The sequence below is a fragment of the Melozone crissalis genome, unplaced genomic scaffold (genome assembly GCF_028551555.1).
Source record: "Melozone crissalis strain CALT ecotype California unplaced genomic scaffold, PUWL_Pcris_2 ptg000179l_1, whole genome shotgun sequence".
Classification (NCBI taxonomy): Eukaryota; Metazoa; Chordata; class Aves; order Passeriformes; family Passerellidae; genus Melozone; species Melozone crissalis.
In genome coordinates this window covers 847,515-870,279 of record NW_026535946.1, presented here as the reverse complement: position 1 = coordinate 870,279, position 22,765 = coordinate 847,515, and the positions used below count along the sequence as shown (strand labels likewise).

Genomic DNA, 22,765 nt, shown 5'->3' with positions numbered 1-22,765 from the left:
GCACAAAAAGCTGAACAGCCGAATGACTGCACTTTTAAAATTTACAGCCAAGTGGTCTGCTTTGCCTTGGGAAGTTCTGGTTCCTTTCCATGCATGCTGCAGAGGGTGAAAAGATACTTAATGGGTTTTAAAAAACTGCAATAATTTAAGCAGTGGTGAGTAATGTGGATGAATTTAATACAGGGAATATACAATTAGCTCTTAGTGGGGAAATCTGTTATTAAACAGAACTATATGAAACAAAAGGTTAGGCCACCAATGTGACTAAGAAAGCAACAAAGAAGCGACAGCACTGGCTATGGAAAATGGAAGAGGACTGATCCAACCAAATACAAATGTTTATATTTGATGGCAGGCACTCTGGAAACAATTTATGAACAAGGCCACATACTTTTAAGGTGCAATTCACTTAACCAGGGCCTCCCTGAAGATCAGCTGTTTTTCTGTGTTTATGTCTACTGTGGGAATTTACAGGAGTAGCTCCATTAGAGGAGTCTGCCTTATAAACCTCAACATGCAGGCGAGATGAGAGACTGGATGGAGACTGAAGGGCTAGGAACTGATTCCTTTTGGCTGCACCCTCTCCATTAGCAGAACAACGTTTATCACAGCTCTTTTCTCCAGTGCTAGTGCTGGGAGACTGCAGCCTGAGCCTTGTACTGCCCACTGCCATGCACACGTACACCAACAGATGCACCGCCCAGGCACTCCCAAACCAGAATGATACATAAGGATCTATCAGCCCCTTCCAACAATGGATATGGTTAATATGAAGATTTTTCCTTGGCAATTATAAAGAATAACTACAGGTAGAGAAAAAGGTTAGGCTTACCTGAAGAGATCCCCATCCTGACTTCAATTCAGTTTCTTTTGAAAAGCACACAAAGGACCAGGCAGTCAAGAGGAGCTCAAACAGCTAGTTATTAGGACAAAATAATTTGGTAGTGTTCTAATTTTTCATTTGAAAAACGTGATTAACTTTCAAGGAACTCCAGCAAGTGCACATACTGGGGAACTGAAGGGAAAGGTGGAAAGGTGCATGGCCTAGATCACCAGCACAGATTAACTGTCATCAGGAGAAAAACCCACATTTAATTTCCCCTCTTTCATCATCTGCTTCTCCCTTGAAAAATCTCAATGCTTTACAGTAATAAAAATTTCACCAAGAGTAACTCTAACAAAAGAAGATATTAAATTAGTAGACTGTCAGCCAGGACAATCACGGTCTATTAAGATAAACTTATTCTGTGGATATCTAGATAGATTTCTCTCTGTATGTCCATTTAAATGAATTATTTGCATGGCACATGCTCTTAAGTCTTTCTAAAAGAAACAAGGAAAATAAAATACAACATTGTCACAGCCTAATGGTCCCTCCTGCCAGACAGACAATAGGAGAGAAAAAACCACTGAAAAATGAATGTTGAGTTGATTATTACCAAGCTTATTTTCAAAGTGGGAGGCAATTAGACCATGGAAACATTCTCTTCCATTATCTCTATTTTACCAGAGGAAGATAAAGTACATAAATATAAGGATGGATGGTAATTGTTGATGCACAGTGACAGCTACTCCTTATCTCACATCGAAGAACTGTGTTCCATCAGCCCAGCTGTTACACACAGACTGGCAAGTCTCTCACAGGTACTTATTCAAAGAATCTCAACCACTGTTTCAAGTTGTTGGGGTCCTCCTTGTTTTGTTTGTAATTGAAGAAGCTGTGGTGAAACTAGAATAAACTTAATCTGCTGTTTAACAAAACAAAGCATTTACAACAGAATTTAGGTGGATAAACGAAGTTTGTAAAACATTTTCAGAAGGACTCTTTACACTTGTGTTCCTGACACTACAGGTACTCCAGCTGAAGTAGCACCACTTTGCCTCCTCTTTAGAGGTACAGAAGACACTCATTTTGGAAAGCCTGCTTTTAATCTGACTTCTTATGAGCTCAATATATAACACTGCTAAAATATTACCACTAAACCTTATAATAGTAATTTTTTTATGTACTTAACTCCAATTCACATAGTTTAAAGGAGAGAGGAGTTAAGCTTTAATGGGTTAAGCCCTCACATATTAATTATCCTGGCCACTCTGGAAATCTATTTTAGTTATCTAAAGAAGAAATTCCTTTGAAACCATGATCTTACATGCAGTCAGGATCTCTCTCCTTGGAGAGAGATCTCACCTCTCTCCAGGTGCACTCAAAAGGCACCTGGCCATGGCCCAGCTTGAGCAGGGGGTTTAGAGCAGATGACCACCTGAGTTTTGCTACTGGTTCTGCATTAACCATCCAGTTTCTGAACTCCATCCTATCCACAGAGCAGCCAGAACCAACCCTAGAGGTCTTGTGGCTCTTGGGAGACTCCTGAAGTTTCAGATTGATTAGCATTAATAGAATACTGGTAGAAACACTCACCTGACTCTCCCCCAGCTCACAGCCCTAGCAGCTGTTGAGTATACCCAGAAAATATTATCAAGGAGATATGTCAAACAAAATTAAATCACAAAAGACAATCCTCCTTAATTCTGTAGTGCCAGTAGTTAAAATGTAAGCTTGGTGGAAATGAGCAAATCTCGAGTACTGAAAGGATACAAAGTCTACATTTAGAACCTCTTTTCACACTAGTAGCACCCAATTCTCCATCACAGTCACTGCAGCAAAACTCAGTAAAACTCCTGTTTAATGAGATGTCATTTATCTGCAAATACACTTTACAATCATGTATTTCCAACTACTGCAAATTGATTTTGTTTCATTCCTTCCACACGTCATTGTGCCACCAAGGATAACTCCTTTGATATTAATAGTAATGAAGATGCATTGCATCTGACAGCCCTAACAACATGTTTAATACAACATTTTAACTACAAGTAGATGAAGAATCCGAAGGGAACACTTTTTTTAGGTTCCATTGTTTCAGAACACAGTCCTGTATAAAAGAAATTATCCTACTTAAAAGTTATTTCCACTTTGATATAACTTCTATTTAACTTGACAGTTTTATTTTGGCAAGATTGCTTTCTGACATACTGCAAATTATTTTCCCAAACAATATGGTTTATCCTTCTGTACCTGCTGTAATCAAATTTGTCTCAATAGTCTCCTGTTTCTGGTATATAACTCTGGCAATTTAATACCCTAACTTATTTTAAAATGACAACCCTAAGGTGTCACTTACAAAGAGAAACAATACAAAACATCCTGTCTCCGACTGCTGCTGCACAACACAGTGATGGATTTATTCAGGCTTTGTTTCACTCACTTTGTTACCAGAAAGTGGTGCTGCTGGAGAACAACACACGCTCTGCCAGAGATGTTTGTCAGATCTGACCCTTTTCCTGCAACCTGAGTTTGCATTTAGCAGACTCTCCAAGCATGCTCCCTTATCTAATTCAAACGCTGCCATTGTACTCTCCACAGGAAAACCATTTAGGAAGCTTCACCTTGATTTCTGTTCTCTCCCACCTGATTTGTTTGCCTAAGGAAAGCACCAACTCAACAAGGAGGCAAATCTCATTTACAATTGCATGTACAGAGGATGTTTCGGAAAAGAGCGTATGCCGCAATTTTAAAGCAAATTAAAAGTTGAACTGCAGGGTCGAGCCTTTTGTTTAAGGAAGCACTGTATGCAGAGCTGCTGTAGCTTGACATGTATAGTAACACTGAAAAAACCCAAAAACATGGTTAAAAATGAAACAAAAATAACCCACTGCACGCGGTGCTGTCCTCGTCTTTCCTTCTTGCAGTTCCTCATTCCACTAACCAAGTTCTAAGAAAACATTCTCCCTTATTTTTAGCACAAATAGGGCAACAATCACTATGATACAGATTATTGGCTTCTAGACCAAGTTAAGAAAGGCGACCACCTACTACCTGATTTGGGACAACACTCCCCCCAAAAAGCACAGCAGAAATACTTACAGGAAGAAATAATGTTAAGATGTTAGCGCTACTGACCAACAACTATCACCTCACTTGAACAGCACAAGAGAGTGGAAAAGGACCTTCAGGAATGCACAACTCTAAACATAAAAATGGAAATTGTCAAGTCATTTAGTGACAGAATGAGCATTTAAGACCATGAATAACACAAACCCTCCTTGCAAGCAAGTGCCATAAAACAGAGATGAAGAGGTGAAATGCTGCAAGCAACTCCTGACATCCCAAACTATTTCAAACAGCCAGTAACCCTGTCCACTCTTCAAAGTTTATGCTGACATTTATTGTTGCTGACTGCATTTACCTCCTGCTTGTAAAACTCTCAACACGTGCATTAAATATGAACAGCTCCAGGGTGGAGCCCTGAAGTTCCAAGTATGAACAACTACCCACTTTCAGATTAAAAAAATCACGTTGCTGTAATGACCATTATTTTGTGCACATACTTTACCTGCACATCGTTGGTGTTCATCCTTGTTCCATCCTTGCCAACGAAGATATCGTCTATGTCAACCAGAATGTACCTATCCAAGGACAGTGTGAGCTTCTTTCCAGAGAGGAAAGAGATGGCATCTATGAAAATCAGCTTGTGCAGCCAAAAATTCAAGTTATTGCCGAAAAGGACTCGTTGAATCCCATCGTGGAGCCCCAAGTCATGAATTACTGTGGCATAGAGAGCAGCAGGTAGAGAAAGGTTTTCTGGCGTCTTTACTTTTGCAAATATCACTGGTTGATAAGTTGTGTGATTAATCTGGAAAACAGCCCAGTCATTTCCAAGCAAGGGCCTCTTCTCAAGCTTAGAAGGTTTAGTCACATGGAGCAGTGGGGAATGAGGGTTAATGCAACAGTCCTTAATACCCAGATTGCTGTGGACATGGAAAGGAAAACCCTTCCACTGAAAGCTCTGCAAGCTGTTCTCACTGCCTTTGTGAAATGCGATCACACCCACACCATACTCTATGCAGTACTTATCTAGAAGGCCTCTGTTCCACGAGTCCATGTTCACGTACTTAAGGATATTCTCATACACTATGAGAGCGTACTTGCCTTTGTTCTTGTCTATAAGCACTGGGAGGTCACCTTTCCCAGATGCAACCTCAGTGTGAAACTGAAACCTGCTAGATTCCAGAATGGTTACGATATCTTGGCCTAATGCTGAGTACTGGCTTTCCACAAACACCAGCACTACAAGATCTGTCCTCAGGGGATCAACAGGCCTCGTGGTCTTCGCCTCCATCAGCTTGTAAGGCAACAGTTGAGCATCACCACATTCCACTTCTGAAGAGGTTTCAGGGAGTTCATTTTCCTGTTTGTAGCCATTATACGAGTAGTAGGCAGAAATAACTATGCTCACCATACAAAAAGTGGCCAGCAAAATTACTGTTCTTTGAAAATGTCTGTGAAGTTTCAGGATAAAACTCATGGTGTTTACTTGCCTTAGACAGCTCTCAACAGCAGCATGAAAAACAAACACAGATTCCCAACAACTTGTTCCAGTCCTCTGAAATATTTATGTCACCATTGCAGCACACACATCTATCTTCCACAGAGCTTTACTGAAGGTACAGTCTAGAAGAAAAGAAAATCAGAGATTTAAATGAGACACCACCTTGTGAAGAATCACCTGCTTAAACTAATGGGGAGCAAAGAAATCACTGCCAGCCAGAGGTTTGGAGACCAATGGCTCAACATTTTGCAATAACATTTTTTTCTGCTCCCACTACTTGCCATGTGCATTTGAAGGTCTCTAAATCTCACAGGTTCCTCAACTCAGAGGATCAAATAAAGCAGGCAGAGGCACTGAAAAGCAAGACATAAAAGGAAAGTATTTACAGTGTTTTAGAAATTCTTTTAACCTAAAGATAAAAGTTAACTCCAAGTAGACAACTGCTAACAACCAAAGTACTGAAGAAAATTTATAACCTGTAAAAAGCTGGGGCAACATGATTCAACAAATTCTATCTTGTATTAGTTTTTCAAAGAAGCAAGAACATGCACATCTTAACTGCTGTACAAACATGTACTGATACACTCTGTATTACATCTATTAGAGGAATTTTTTTAAGCAAAACTTGCTTCCTGCAACATTAGAGGAAAACAAAGCATTTTTCTGGACTGTGGATTTGTAAGCTGTTAGAAGCATTTCTTTGTATTAAAAAAACCCATAAAACAATCAAGCTCTTACATTTGAGAAGAGAAATTAATAAATCAAAAGTTGAACCTAACATGCAGATCACCTAAGGATATACTTATGTTCTATCTTGTACTTAAGGAAAGAGCAATTTTTCAAACCAGCAGTACAACTGCTGTCAAAACTCCCTAGTAAAACAACTGGCTGGTGTGACAAGCATAAAATAATGATCATAAGTCATAAACAAAGATTCAAAGCAGATTTTGAAAAATATTTAGTGTGTCAAGATCTAGAACATGCCACTGTAACTTCAGTGTAGTTTGCACCCAGGCCCGTTTGGAAATGGGATTAGGATAAAGTGTGGCATTGATGTGGTCATTTCCATACTGAGAGGTTAATCCTTCCATTCCTGGTTGGGTTTTTTTTTAATCCTACATTGTAAGCAAATTGGTCTTTCACTCCAGATTTTCAAAAAGGCTAAAAAAAGTTATATACTTAACAATACCCATGTAACGTCCAGAAATTTAATTAAACCCTGAAGACAGATCTTCCTAGTGTCATGATGAGCATAAAGTAATAATAAACGAGAAAAATCAGATGAAGGGAGAAAAACTCCAAGTCATTCTATTCATCAAAACTGCAAAATTCAGCATGACCAGCAAGTGCCGAGAGCTGTCTCATTCATAGTTAAGATTCAGAGCAAGATTCCTTCTGTCTGGATAGATTCTGCTTTAGATGGATTTTAGTCTCCTCACCTTCTACTCACAGATAACTGTTTATCAACCCCTCCTCTTCTGGGAAGCCTTAAATTCAGCCTTGAACCTTCCCTGCAGCAGCACAAAGTCCTGCTCAAAGCTTTTGGGCAGGAGACCTGCCTTTCACCCAGGCTCACTAATTAGTGTTAGACCAAAATAACATAACTCCAACTTCCTGGGTTTTATCTTATGTATAAAGAGCAAGTAACGATATGAAGGAACCTTCAGAAGAACTCAACATTCTTAATAACTGCAACGTCCAATCCTTGCCACACTAGCTTCACGAATATCAGTCTGGATGGCATAACAGAGCTATTTAACATGGTAACAAGTCAGGTGACAAAGAGAAGCTTTATCCTGAATGAGTTAACACCAGAGAGAGGTTTCCAGACAGATGATTTTTCATTACACACACGAAGGGTTCTCTTCATTTCGCATTTCCAATTCAGCTGCCTGAACGCCAAGAAACACATAATTTTAGTGCCTAAACTTAACACTGACTGCATTCTGTAGAAAAGCTGTACACACACCTATTTCTCTTTGATAACCACAGATCTGGCTGGTCTATGTACAGAAAAAATGAGAATTGACACTGACCTAAGCTCATAGCAAGGAAGGGCTGATGAGACAGAGCTGTTTGAACAGGATATTTCACAAGGGTTGCAACCCAAGAAACATTTGCAGCAAGGACACGGTTCCTAATGCCATTCCTTAGAGAGGAAAATCTGGAGCCAGCCCAGACACCCGTGTTTTCTTCAAGAAAAGCCCTGTCATTGTATCCTGGCTCCTAATTGCAGGTGCCCCCTGGGGCTACAGAGTGCAGCTGTAAGGAGGAGTGGCTGGACCTGCCAAGACAGATGTGAGGTTCGACTGTGAGGAGTGAGGAATTCTCTGAGGCACAGGACACAGCCAGACTTGGCACACTCCCTGCTGAAGGCAGGCAGCAATTGGGATGCAACAGAGCAAGGAACGAGGTTTAAATGCACACTCTCACACTCTCTAGTATCAGCTTGAGGCTTAGGTAATTTTCACTTGCTTAAGGACTGGTTTGCATGGCAGGAGTTCCAAAGAACACAGAAAGAAGAAAACAAAAATGTCAAAGAGAACATGCATTTTGCAATATCAACAGTCTCAAAGTCTTGACCAGGTACAGTTGCTTTCCTCGAGGGACAGCAGCATTTTCCCCTGAGCAATAATCCTTGCTGGATACTCTAGTGCTGTATTACAGCAGCATGCTAAAACAACTCACAACGCACCCCCTTGACAGTGACATCCTTGGGATTCACCACACCACACACTGGGGGACCTATGGAGATCATGACAGTGACCTTTACCACATCTCTAGAAGTGGCTTCAGGGAAGATGCTCCCTGCTTGCTCTCATTTCCTACAGTACAACCAGACAAAAAGTGCAATTCTCAATGCACCTACAGTGAGTAAGCTGTGAGAAGCAGCATTTCAGAAGAGGAGTGCTTGAGGAGTCTTCCTTTCATGACCAAAGAATGCAATATTTACCAAAGAAAGGAGAAGTCGTGATAACATCAACATCAATAAAAAATATCTAAGTATAAGAAAAAGGCTTAAATTAAAAAAAAAAAAAAACAGAGTCTAGAAAGTCTTCACAAGAGTTCAAGCTTGTTAGCATTGTTTCAATGAAAAACACCCATAGATAGAGCTGACCATAGATAGAGCTGCCTGCATCAGCAGTCTCAGCTCTTTTTGATTTCTACAGTCATGTGGAATTCAGTGACAGAGGAATATGGTCCCACCTGTACCCCAAACCACTTCAAATCACCTGAAAACAGGAATCAGATTTAAATAAATCCAAAGTTCTGTAATGCTGATGTTGCAATAAATTTTACCTATAAAATAACTTGTGTGGTATTTTGCCATGGTTTGAAGCAATAAAATTTGCCTGTTTGTTTTTCTATCTAGAACTTTATTTCTTTAGAAGAACCTGCATTTCATCTCCTATTTTACATTTTCATGCCACTGTGTTAAAATTCAGACCAGGACCTTTTACCTCTACTGCTCAAAGCAGGAGGTATCAAAATGATCTCTTAAGGTGAAAATTAGCATCTTTGAATATTCAGAATTTGGTTTTTAACTTACAGACTCTCTATGGAGAAGATCTTGCTGAGAGAAAGCTGAGTCATGGAAGCAAGTTTTGCATTTTGTTATGAACACAGACAGAAAGGCTCAATGCTCTTGTCATCTGCTGCAGAAATGGTTTCTGCAGCCCAGAACCTGCTCATGTGAAAATCTCGCTGGTACAGGAAAGAAATATCACCTTGTTAAGCAGCAGATTTACCATTCCGAACATACTGCTGGGCAGTCACAATTACAGGCATCTGCAGGCAGCCAGCATGAAACAGATGCATTTGAATAGGGATCTTCAATTTGGATTGGTTTGGGGGGTTTATAACTTGTTCTGTTTGCGGTTTCAGGGTTTTTAAATTCACTACCAAAGTAGCACTGATGATAGAACAAATACTGTGAGGAACCCCAAAGACCCAAAGGACACCATAAGCGAGTTCCTACCACTTGCAGCTTTCTTTAGTTTGTTGTTTCACTGCTAAGCATAAATGACCAAACTCTTGGCTTCTGTAAATCATTTCCCCCTGATAACCCTCATGGAAACTCTTCCACAAGACAATGCAGGTTGGAAATGCAGCCTACTAAATTCTTCACAGAGGTTCTCAATCCAGAAACTGCACAGGCACATAAAACTGCACACAATCTTAAAAAATGTCTGATAAAGTTGAATCATGAGTATCAACACAATTTTTAAAATGACAAGCAACTTTTTTCTGCTGTCCTAATATCAAGATTAAAACAATGGGCTCAACTAAAATACCCATAAATAAGCAAGAAATTGTTCTCAATTTATCAGATCAAATTTATCAAAGCCCAGTAAGAAAACACTGGTTTAGTCTTACCTCAGGCCTGTGCTAGGGCAACTGTTTACTGCGACCCTTGATTAGAAACAATAAAGTTGGGTCATACTTAAAGGTAAAAAACATACTCTTAAAGGGTAACAAAAACCCTTTTCATCAAGAACTACTAAAAAGTTCTGGACTGAGTAGTCATCAGTATTATTGAGGTATACTACATTTATCTAGAGACATATTTTTAATCACTTTCTTCTAATAATCCCCATCACTATATTCCCATTCTGTTCTTTACCAGCCTGGACACTACCACAGTGCTGGTGACATGCTGGGGATGCATTACATGGAAAATGAGTTTTAAATGCTTTAAACAAAGAGCAGAAAAAAAGGAGGCATATTGTTTAGCATATTACTACAGACATTTAAATCTCTACTGATTAGAATGCTGCGTAACTGCTCTAAACATAAAGGTCTGCTCTGGCCACTCACTATGAAATACAACTTCACAGGAAATATTCTGAAATCATTTTAGTGTTACTAAATCGGAAATCTTTGGATATACAAAGGATATGGTAGGAAGCAGCAAAGCACAACCGAACACAACCAAACCTGGGGTAAAGAGCAAGGCTCAGACTTTTAAATCAGTTATGAAAACACCAAAATAACCTCTGAGTACCCCTACTTACAACATTACTCCACTGACTAAAATATTCAAGCATTAACAGCTCAAATGAGTAAATCCAGGCTGAGAATGAGACCTTACAACTGCATATCAAAAAGATTTTCAACTCGTAAAAAGGTGATATGAGACATGAGCTGTCAAGGGAAGCCTTTGAAACCCTTTAGTATCACATAACAAACCCTGGAATGTGTGATTATTGAAAGGTTTACACTCCCTCACAGCTGTTAGAAAAAAAGGGAACGGTTCAGGCAGCACAGCAATTCTGATGGATAGAAATTCTTTTTCAAGTCCTTCAGGTAAGCAGTTTGTAGTTTCTACTGTACCTGTGGTATCCTAAGCTCCATGCTGCATTGCTTAATGCAGTACTAGAGACCCTTACAGGATAGGGATTCAAGCATTACAGTTTGTCAAGGAAAAATATTTATAAATATTAAATATACAACGTTTAAAATAGTTTAAAAGAAGGTTGTAAAGACTTCAACAGAACACAAAAGTTTAGTTTAGTCTTCAAATTACTCTGCCTTCATACAACACTTTGTATAGAAATATCTTAAAGCTCTTGACATCACACAATTTTTCTGAGATAAACGCTGTTACTTTTCAGCAATTGCAAAAACATCACTATCTAAAGAGTAAATGATTTGCTCAAGGTCTCTGAGATAAATGTCCAGCACACCGTCTGGTCCATGACCATACCATTACTTCCCCTCTCCTTTCTCCCACAACTGCCAAGTGTAAAGAGTTAATAATAAGGCAGAGTTCAGAACCATTTCTTCCATGACACCTGACTGGGGATGCTGACAGTGAGAGAAACCCTCTTTCTTTCACTTGCCATTCCATTAGGAAGAGAAAACCACACCACACCAAAACCTGAAGCAATTATCCAGCGTATCAGGCATCGAATTGAGTAATATACAAGTTTTCTGCCATTTCCCGAGGGCTGCACATGACAGCTGAACCGAGCAGCAGCACACATGAATTTCTGACAGGATTTGGGGAATCCAAGCAGCTACAACCACCCTAAGTTATGAATAATTACTGCACTAGGCTGACTAATTTTGTGCCCCAACAGAGCCATAACCAATTCCCGCAGACACTAGAGGGCAACAGCATCCCGCTGAACAGCTCCGCGAGGAGAGCGAACGGGAAAAGCCCAGCCCCTGAAGGGCTGCTGCGGGGACCGCGCCAGGCAGATGCTCAGTGCGCCGGGAAACAAGAAAAACAAACCCAAACCCCAAGAAAGCCCACAGAACAACCCCGCAAACGCCGCCTCGGCAGCGGGAGGCTGTGGCGGCAGCCGCCCCGTCCCGCCGCGCTCCCGGCCCGGGCGGTGCCTGCATTGGAGCGGGAGCCTGCGGGCGGCTCGGGCACAACTTTGCCGGGGGCACGGAGCCGGCGGGCGCGGAGCTGAGCGGCTTCGCCGCCGCGCCGCCTCCCACATCGCCCGCCCTCCTCCGGGGCTCGGCCGGGCCGGGGGCGGCTGCGGCCCCGCGCCCTCAGGCTGCGCCCGCACGCAGCGGCCCAAGGCGCCCGCCCCTCACGGCACCTGCGGCGCCCCCCTCCCACACGGGGGCCGCCGCCGCCTCACTTGTGGGATTCTTAGTCCCTGTCTTAAATAAAGTATGAGTAAAAAAAAAAAAAAATTCTTTTTTCTCCTCCAAAACCAATTTAGGAAGCCCCTCCTGCAGTCGCGCTGAGGCGAAGTTTAACTTACACCCTCCCGCCAAATCTCTCGCTGTCGGTGCAGCTTCAGGTATGGCCGATTTCTGAGCCGCTCTAAAGGTAGCACACAGGGGTGGAAATTCCGTGAGGTCAATTACATTTTGTCAAGACAATGTAGGGTTAAAATCTTGAGAGAACGCCAGTTAATGTGTTTGCAGCCTCGCTGCTTTTCTTTATTGAATTTTCTAACCCTATGTTAAACACAGTTAGTCCCACTGACACCCTGCTTCCCTCGCTCTGAAGATGGAACTGCTCCCTTACTACAGGTGAAGGAGTTACGATTCCCTGTGTGAACTGCATTAGCTTTCACAAATGGGAAATAAAATGAATAAATTTTACAAGTGCCCTCTTGATCTAGCTAATTTACCTCACAATTGCCCAGTGATTGTTAGCTCACCTAATGGCTGACAGTTCAATACATCGGATTAACTCCATCACTGACGCTTGTCTGTCCAAACCTTCCTCTCTGTGACTAACTCAAGGCAAAAACTTAAAGGAAAAAAGCTACAGCCACCTGAATGTTGCTTTTCCAAACATCAGGAGAATTTACAGCTCTTAATTCAGGAATACTGTTATTTACTTTCTCCTCTTTTACTCCCTTTTATTCTCATGACACACTAAATACCCCAAATTTTACTGTCTTCTAGACTACAAAACAGTACAAGTTTTATTTATATAAATATATTTATTTATCCTCTTTTATTTATGTGCTTGCTGTCTTGTCACTTGTACTGTTGTTCATATATGCCAGTTCTCTCACTTGCCTTTTTCACAGTGTAAGGTTGTTGTCATATTCACTCCTGACTCATCACTTTCCACTTTAGCCCTGAGATCTTTCTCTGAATAATTACTGTGTAATTAATTGATCCCCTTCCATACTTGTGCAGTTGGGTATATCTGCCTGTGTGTAACACTTTCCCCTGTCCCTACTGCAAAGTCATTTTTCTTCCCCAGACCACCATTCAATCTATGTGAGACCTAACTGAATTTTAATCCCACTCCTCAAGATATTTAGAGTCTCACCAAGTGTGTGACATCTGCCAATGTGATAATACACCTCCATTTTATTTTTGAACAGTGTTGGATTTATCAGAGAGAGAGTGAAATAAAGTAGACCAAACTGTAAGTTTTCCCTTTTTTAAAAACAGCAATCCATTTGCTCTTTTTCAGTCCTCCAGCATTTCATCTATCCTCCATAATTTTTCAAAGACCACTAAGCCCTCTGAGTCTATTTTAATCAGTTAAGTCCCCTAAGATGAATTAAGTTTATTAGCATGGATGATCTGAGAACATCTATGTTATTTCAGCACTATGTAACCTTTGCTATTCTTTTTACATAGCGAGACCTTATCCCTTTTTGCTGGTGTTAATTGTGTCTGCTTGCAGTTGATCTTTTCATGGAGGCTAATGCAAAAGAGGTATTAAATTGTTTTCACTATATCACAAATATATAGATTGTGATATTTCATTCAGCTCTTTGCTGAGCAGCAAATGAAAATTTTGCTTGGATTTGCTTTACATCAATGTAAATTCCTAGTAAAAGAATTTTACTGCCCTCTAAGGAGGGGCAGTAAAACTATACAGAAAACAGAGAACAGGAAGACATCTGTTCCAGGCCACCGCAGGCAGTGGTATCTTACAGTTGTTTTGTGTAGCCATCCCAGTAGTATCTGAATGTCATTAGATTGCTTGTTCCCATTCTTCTTGTTGAAAATTGTTTCAAAGCCTGATTGTGCTGATAGTCAGAACCTTCTTCTAAGTTTCAGCCAAAATTGAACCAATGGTGTCTCAAAACTGTCCTGTGCTTGATCCATTCATCCAAAACTTCCTCTTCTGAGACTGACAGATTAGGTTACTTGGGTTCTACCACCTAAGTAACCTTATCCCAGGACTTTTCTTTTAAAGGCACTCTTAGCTAAAGTACTGACAGTGAATTTTCACTAGCCATTGTGTGTAAAGTTTAACTTTTAACAATAAATGAATTATTAATGAATGCAATAGCATAACTTTTTAAACTAACGTGATTATTTTTCATGTGAATTTGGGAATTACAAATCTCCTTTATAAAGCCTTTTATGTGTCCAAGTCTTAGCTGGCTTTCATTAGTGATAAGCTTCTTAAAATCATAGTTTAACACTAAATTTTAATCTAACCCTAAGAGTATGTTGGCCAAAAAGTACAACTACTTCTAATGTAGAATGTTCAAGCTCAGTTCTTCACTGAGGACTTCATACTCTGAAGTGATTGGAAGATCAAGTTGGCCATCAAAAAGGAGCCTATACTACTAACAGCCTATACTAGACTAACAGGAGCTTTGCAATTTTATCAAGTGCTTCAAATTTCACTGATTGGTAGACTTGAGCATCTCAGTGAAGAACAGAACACTTTTACAAAAGCATTTCAAAAACTACACTTCAATCATGAAAATTAAGTTCAAGCTGACATACAGGGTTTCATAACAAAAAAAAATGGCTAAATCATACTATTACTTGCAGTGAAATTAAATTGACCTGTGTTACCAGTTTGTTCACTGCTGGGGTGAAACAGCATCATCTGTTCTACTATTTTCTTTTAACAGCTAAGAAGTCACTTGCAAAATAGTATTCTTTCCCAGGACATGAGTTGCTAGCAATTGGGGTGCAGGAATACATGTGCAAGGAAAAAGACAACAAGGCTCTCAAAGGATCTTTTTCTGAGATTTTGTGAGAACTGTGCAATTAAGCACATACTAAATGTTCATTTACTTCCACATCCTCAGCTCTTTCTGCCCTGTGACTCTGCTCTGAGTTGGGAAGGAGTCCCTGCCGCGTCCCTCCCCTGCTCTCTGCAGGCACCTAGACTGCAGTGGAGGGGCAGAATGTTGCCTTGAACTGGAGACAGATGCCTGCCATAGGGAGAGCAAAGAGCTTCCAGGCTTTGCAAGAGGCCCTGGGCAGCTCTGGCAGATGCTTTCAGTGACACTTTTTCCTTTTCCAGAGATGGCAAATTACGTTACCTTCTGAGGAGGGAGGACCAAAGACAGGCTTTTGTTTATTCTGTTTAGGCAGCAGAAAAAAAAAAAAGAAATGAAATTGCAGCTGACTCTTAAGATTACAGGGAAATCTTCTTTACTAGTAATTTCAGGTCGTTATATCTGCAAGTGGAATCATAAATCTAGCTGAAATAATTCCAGATAAAAGCAAAATTAATAGATTTATTTGAAAATCTAGGGACACTCCCTACTTTTCATTCTTTGAATCAGATCATCGAAGGTTCTATTCAGTTTCAGCTAATTGCGTGCGTACAGTACCGATAAAACTTCAAGTGATAATTTGTAAAAAGCACTTTCTATAAAAAAAATACTTGCTTGAAAAAATGATATTTATAAAACTCTAGTAATTCAGCCAAGTGGAAACAGATTAACAATACAAAAGGTAAGGAATTTTTCTAAATATGCATCAAATATGAAAACGTTTTTCTGCATTTTTCTAAAAATCCCTCTCTACTTCTACCAGCTGCAGGCATCATGTGGTTTAAGCGCCCCCTGTGAGACTTTCCCCAGTGTCTGTGAATGTGAGGCTTCTTCCAGTTGTTAGAGGAAGACCCCATCTACTTTTGTTTTCTGATCGTGGGTCTGTAGCAGATACCAACTAAAAGAGCAGACTGTATTGGTCTGCCCACTAATCTTCCCCCTTCATGTCTCTTGTGACTCCTGAGCCATCCCAAAGCAGAACTCCGTGCATTCCTGCTGCTCCCCATCACAAGGAGGGCAGCCCTGCCTCGTTGCCTTCCTGTACCACCCTTCCTACAGAGCTGCAGCACTCCAGTCCTGTCAGCCCTGCCACCATATCCTCTCAATCCCAGCAAGGTCACAGCCCTGCAGCTGCACACTGACTTCTGATTCTGGTTTGTTCCCCATGCTGCACACATCAGTGTACAAGCATTGCAGAGAAACATTACCCACACCCAAGGGTTCCAATTCCCCAGAGAAAGTTTGAGAGGTTTCCCCATTAGACTGTTGTGCAGGCATTTTGTTCTCTACTCATTGTTCATTGCTGGTTCAGATTTCCCAAGGTCTTTTATCATAGTAATTTTTCTTTAGATTGTCCGAGTGTAGGTCAAAAATCCTTTCACTTTGCCCACAGTGGCATACGTGCTGTACCTCTTTGTGCTTTTACAATGTTATGCAACTGCTTTTGCTGCTGCAAATGCCATGTAACACAGAGAAAAACATATTTTCTAATACAGAGCTTATATTAAAGCAATAGGACATAGTATGTCAGACTTCTTTGAAGTAAATTCTAATAATGGCCACAATTATGAAGGAAACATTGCTAAAATTCTGATACCTTAGGTTTTAAGATTTTTTGTTGTGTTTTGGTGTGCAGCTCTTAGCTTTATATTAAGTGTTACTGGGATCTTTTCTCAGGGTGGTGAAGACAAAACAATCCTGTTCTACCTGGAGACTCAAGGATAATCTCTTCAAACTTCAGCCCCAAAGCATAAACAATGTGAAAAGAGGAGAGCAGGCAAGCAAGCAAGGAGGATGAAACTTCATAATTTGAAGTTATTAATTGGGCTGTTAACTCCTATATGCAAATGGACTAAAACTTATAAAAATGTGAGATCTCGTGACTCTCTTTTGCTCCTATCTTGGGGCCATCTAGGCAGAGCCACAACTGTGGCTCCGGTACTGCCAGGGTGTGGCATTTGAAAGCACTTCAATAAAAATCAAATTTATTCCTTTTAATTCTGTCTGGGCTGTGTTCCAGCTCCTTAAGGCATCACAACAGTCCAGGAGCCGGAATGGGGAGGAGTGAGCGCAGTATCTGAAAACGAACTGCTGCTCTTCCTCCTCCCCTTCGCTCTCAGAACCGGCCTGAAAGGTGCAGAACTCATTTCTGGGCTAAACACACCGATGGGGTACGAGCATCCTGAAGTCACACCAGGACACGCCCCTGTCAGGGTCAGGGGGTCCCGTCCCCGCCTCATCTCCGGGCTGCCGGGGGTCCCCCAGCTCCGGTATCGCCCCTTCCCCTCTCCCCGCCCCGGGGGTCCCCCGTTCCACTGCCCCGGCTCTCACGGGGATCCCCAAAACCAATGTCCCGCCCCGTCGGTACCGGGCCATCCCCACGTGGACCCCCGGGACCCTCCGAGGGGCGATCGCGGCTCCTCTCCCCCCGAAAAAGCTCCTCTTAGGGAGCCCGGCGATACCCGGGGCTCGAGTCCCGGATCTGCCGGCTCCGAACACTCTCCAAAAAATCCTCCCGGAGACCCCTGGCTGGAGCCGGGGCGAGCTCGGCCTCCGCCCTCCCCTGCGGCTCGGGGCTGGGGGCGCTGCTCCCGGGGCAGGGGGCGCTGCAGGCTCGGCGTGCGGGCGCTGCGAGCGCCGCGCTTCTCCCGCTCCCGCTCCCGCTCCTCCTCTCGCTCCTCTTCCTCCCGCATTCCCTCCCCTCCAGCCCGGACCCCCCTTTCCCACCGCTCGGCCCCGCAGCACCGGCTGCTGGGTGGGGGAGCCCCCGATCGGCCCCAGGGCTGGGCAGGGGGCTCGGGGACTCCCCCCGGGGCGGATCCGTCCCCCGGCCCGAGCCCCAAATTCCGCTCCGGGGCCGCCGGGCTCTGCGGGTCCGCCTGGCAACCGGTGAGTCATCGAAGAGAAAAGCTCTGGTTGGCTGGAAATTGGTTAGCGCCTCCTCTGATTGGCTGGGATTGTAAAAGGCGCTGCGCCCTCGGGTGACCCTGGGAGCTGCGGAGTCCGGGCCGGAGCATTTGTTCCTTCTTTCTCTCCCTCTGAGACCATTTCAGATTTCTTTCTCTCCCTCTGAGACCTCGTCCCTATTCTTTTTCTCACCCACGAGACGTCTTTCCTATTTCTTTCTGTCCCTTTATTACCTCTTTCCTATTTCTTTCTCTCTCTGAGACCTCTTCCAGATTTCTTTCTCCCCCTTTCTCCTCCCCATTTCTTGTTCAGTTTGTTATATTTGCCCAATTATCCCATCATCAAAAAACCAAACAATATTAGAGGTAGCAGGAATTTTAATTGAATAGCTTAAAATATATAAAATCGGACACACTTGAAATATTGACAATATAATTTGGTTTAAATATGGGATAATTTGGTTCCAATAATAGCACATAAGCAAAAAAATAACCACGCGGGGTACGGAGTGCAGGATCCTTGGACACCTGCCACCTCACACACGAGCTTGCCAAATGAAAATTCTGTTGCCTTCTGATGCAAGGCAGGCGACCTGGTTCAGAGGAACAGCACGGTGGCCCACTCACCAGGGCCACTCGGGCCAATGACACACGCAGACATCAATGTGATGGACGGTCCAAAGGCGTTTATTATCTCGTCTCTTGGGTTTTTATAGTCTAAGGGGTCTCTACGTCAAAGTGGGTCTGTCTTTACCATCTATGGTTAGTAAGGAGTGGAAAGTTACTGAGTAGGGGATGGAAAGCTACTGGTATTCGGTTGAGGGAGGCTACATTCCTATGTTAATTTCTTATCTAAGGGGAACAGAGGGTCTTATCTTAGGGGAACAGAGGGTCCTGCCTTTCCGTGACATCGCGAGATCTTCCGCAGCGCCTTTCCCTGTCTACCACAGGGGAGTGGTGGTTTCGGTTTTTCTGGGTTACTGGGGTTTTTGTGGGTTTTTTTTTAATGCGTATGTAGGAAGAGGTATGAAAAAACAAAAGTAGAGGCTGGAAGAAAGCAAAGCCAATGCAATCATTACTGAAGAGACACCTGAAGAGTTTTTGAAGACAAAGTTGCTTTAGTTGAAATACATTGTTCTTTAATAACAAAGGCAAGTCATATCCTAGTGTATAGTCAAAAAAGTCTTTCAATTTTGGTAAGTAACAGAAACCCTGAATACCATTCAAATTCTTATAAAGAATCATTAACTAGAATATTGTTTCCTGGCTATCGCTTAAGAGTTTCTGGCTTCGGCAAGTTCTCCTGAAGTTTTGATCATTGCAGCCACTTCACAAAGAAACCCTAGGGCAGTGGGGGAGGAAGGCTAGCATATGAGAACAGACTTCATGCATTGCCAAAGGGCATCAAACACCCACACTTGTAGCTTAAGTGACAGGATGCAAAGGGCAGGGGGATCCAGGCACAATAACCACCCCTGACAAACCAGAGAGGCACCGCTGCACTAGAGGAGGCACAGCTGTACAAGATCCTCCATGAGCAGCAGCTGCATCCAAGAGTTTGCCGCAGGATATCCTGCAACAACCTCAGAGAGCAGTGTGACCCAGTTGGGCTGGTGCAGGTAGGTAACGCTCCCAGATCCCCTCACAAATTCACTTTAAAAGGATGCATGTGTCAACCGGAGCTGCATATCCTTTTTGACAAGGGCATGTTACCTGATGGGGCTGTGAACTGGACCATCTGCTGTAGGAAGGAGCACCAGAAGTCTTGTTGGCTGTAGGTCTCTGCAAAATAAAAGAAGGACATGTCAAGTATTCACCCCCACGTCTGTCGTACACACAGGCAACTTCACCAATCTCAACCATGTAAATAGCTATAATTAAAAAAAAAACCCAAACCCTAAGCAAGAGCCCCAGAAACCACAAATATGAGACAGTTGCACTAAAATCACATAGATGGAAGCTTGATGAATTTGCAACCAATGCTCTGTTCAGCCTCGAACCTCAGGACCTCAATATTCACTTCAATCTGTGCTTTGTCTCCTAGACTGCATATTTAAATGCTAAACCCCAACCTAAACCGGGGGTACAAAGCACTACCCATCAGGCAGACAATTCACTCAGATTAAGCAAACATGCTGTAAAGGAAGAGCAACTGACATCACCTCTCTGGGCTTGTGAAAAGCCTCTGACGCTGTCCCACACCAGAGCCTTGTCTCTCACAAATTGGAGAGACACAGATTTGACAGACAGATCAACCAGCAGATAAAGAACTGGCAGCAAGGTCACACTCGGCTGGGGTCAATGGCTCACTGTTCAAGTGGAGAACAGGGACACACGGTGTTTCTTATGGTTTGGAAGATTGAAAGGAGGCCGTCAAAACAAAATACTTGTTCTTTCAGAATCACTTCACCTTACCTAAGTTTCATTTTTGAATATTTTTGGAATACGCAGTGGATTATTTATATACCAACTTTCTTTTAAAGAAAAACAGCCTTTATGATTTATCTCTACATTTCTTTCACCCATTTCTCTATTTTTCTTCCCCCAAAGCCCTAAGAACGAAGGCCATACTTTCACATCCATATCATGAGTGTCACATACAGACTTTAAAATCAAACTGCCTTTGATACTGAAGAAAAATCAATGCATTATGGCATCTAATAGAACTACATCAATTATTTTGTTACACATTATCTCTGGTTTCAAAACTATTTTATATCATCAACTTCAACACCATCTACACCCAGTTTAAGCTAGAGTCTGGTGTAATAGAAGAGCTTCCAGTCCACTCCTTACTTATGTGAATGTGGTGCTTAAAAAAAAAAAAAAAAAGAAAGAAAGAAAAACAACCAAACAAACCCACTGGATACCACAGCAAATAACCAAGTTTCTTGCAAGCATATCACTACTATACTGTGTAAGCTCATGTATTACAAAGTCTGCATAACAACAAGGCTACTTATATCAGGAAGACCAGGTGGGTTTAAGTTTCTTTTGCATGAGATCTGAATTCAAACAGGCTTTCCAGACATAAGATATTAATTTATCAGTACATTATGTGACCAGCAGGATGCTAATAAGGGGGACAGATTCATATTTGAACCATATGGACATAAATTACTAAAAAAAAATGTAACTGTGACAACCATGTGAGATTTATACCACAATGTAGTACAGTCTTTGTAAGTATGAAAATAAATAGCTTATGGCTTTTAACACCCAAGGATATAGTACATTTCTATGCCAATTATAACCACCAGGGCTTATACATCATTACATATTCTAAAGCTGGCATGTCATTCTAACTAATGAAAAACAGCCACTGCTGGAATTGTATTTGTGTGTTAGTCTATCAAAAAGCAGTAATTTTACAAATTTAATTATTAGCATTACTGTATAGTGTATTTATCTTCTGCTAGACACCCTTAAAAGGATGGGCATTTTTAATGAACAGATCCACCATGTAACAGAACAACACTTTTTTTTGATAGATACTTCAGAAAAGACGAAGTGCACTCTATGCTGGTCTCAGCTTCGAGAAAAACTATCTCCATCTGCTTCAGAAGAATGACCAGCCAATCTCTGAACAACAAGTTGAATAATGGGATAGCTGGGGTTTTTTCTAGAAGCACCTGGAAACCGTTTTCCAGCAAGATCCCTTCCCACCAGCACCACACACCTTTCTTAATTAATATATATGTAATGATGTCTGCCTTTAGTATCATCCAATAAAGCTGCATCTTCCTCCTGTCTAAACTCATAAATACCAGTCTGGGGTTTCATTACTCACTCCAATACCTTTAGTAGGTACATTTCCTACACAGCAATCACTCTTTTGAACTTTTCTGTCTCAGTTTCAAGGACATCCGAAAGATAAATATCCCACAGAGAAACAGTACTGCAATATTACAGAGAAACAGGCAAACTCTTTCCAGGACAAACATCCAGCAAACAAATACTTTCCAAGACAAGGACAGAAGATAATTTCTCTTTTTTTAACATTACAAAAAAGAAAATACTAGCACTTCAGAAGTACTTATTAGATGACTTTCATCTTCCAATATGATTAAGATGGTATTTTTAAAAAACTGCAAATAGTAGTATAAAAGAGTTTTATTTTCCCTTCCCCCCGCCCTTCTCCATTCACAGACCAAGAAGCAGGCTCACTTGCATGTTGCAAGACAACCAGATTGCCGGATCATACAGCAAAGGCTTGCACTGCTCACACAGACTATTCAGAGTAGATTCTGAAATATCTGGAAAATACTTTCATCTAAGCTTCTGTCCCAGTTCTAAAGGGCAACAGGAAAAAATCTGAAGGCCAGATCACAAACCCTGCTCATCTCAATGGTTAAAATATTTAAAGCAAGTGAAAAAGCTATGGGTGAGCAAACTGCAAATGCACACACCTCCACCCCTATTTTGCTGCAACCAGTAGAAATTAGACACCCACCTACCTCTGTCTCTTGATATCTAACAGAATAGGCCATAAGCCAGACCATATTCACTGCTGGATAAGCAGCTTTTGCATGCAGCTTGCACCTCAAAGACCTCAAGGTGTTGCATTTTCCCAAGCTATTTTACCAGGGAGAACACAGGCTGCATCCAGCCCTTTAAACCATATCCCTTTCTTCAGTTAAAATCACCTCCCACATCACTCCTCCTTTTGAGAAAGAAGGAGCACAAACACAGGATATTTAAGAATGCTCCCTGTGGCACAATTAGCGCTTTAGCACAAGCCCTGGACATAAACTTCCTCCCTGGTCGTGCAGGGCTCCCTAACAGCATCACTGAAACAACCTAAACCAAACAGCCATCAACACCTCCAGAGCTTCCAGCAAGTCCCACTCTTAGCTACCTTTATTTCCATTCTGCTTCCCCAGCTCATTCCTGCTCCCTAAGCTGCCTCTCAGCCATATGCAGATACAAAAAGCTCCTCCCCAACTATTAAAAACTAATTAAGACTGACTGCCCTAATTACCTGCTGTCCAAGCTGTTCCTCATG

General features: G+C 41.9%; 1 protein-coding gene across 1 annotated transcript; it reads right to left on the bottom strand.

The window, feature by feature from the left end:
* Positions 1-4,352: 4,352 nt before the first annotated feature.
* On the bottom strand, positions 4,353-5,508 carry LOC128948951 (bifunctional heparan sulfate N-deacetylase/N-sulfotransferase 3-like). The gene has a single exon (XM_054293709.1). The coding sequence runs from the start codon at positions 5,364-5,366 to the stop codon at positions 4,353-4,355; it is 1,014 nt and encodes a 337-aa protein (XP_054149684.1). The 5' UTR covers positions 5,367-5,508.
* Between the last annotated feature and the right edge of the window lie 17,257 nt (positions 5,509-22,765).

What these genes read in the sequence shown, in the direction of transcription:
- LOC128948951 (XM_054293709.1), bottom strand. Translation starts at nt 5,366, where the DNA reads ATGAGTTTTATCCTGAAACTTCACAGACATTTTCAAAGAACAGTAATT.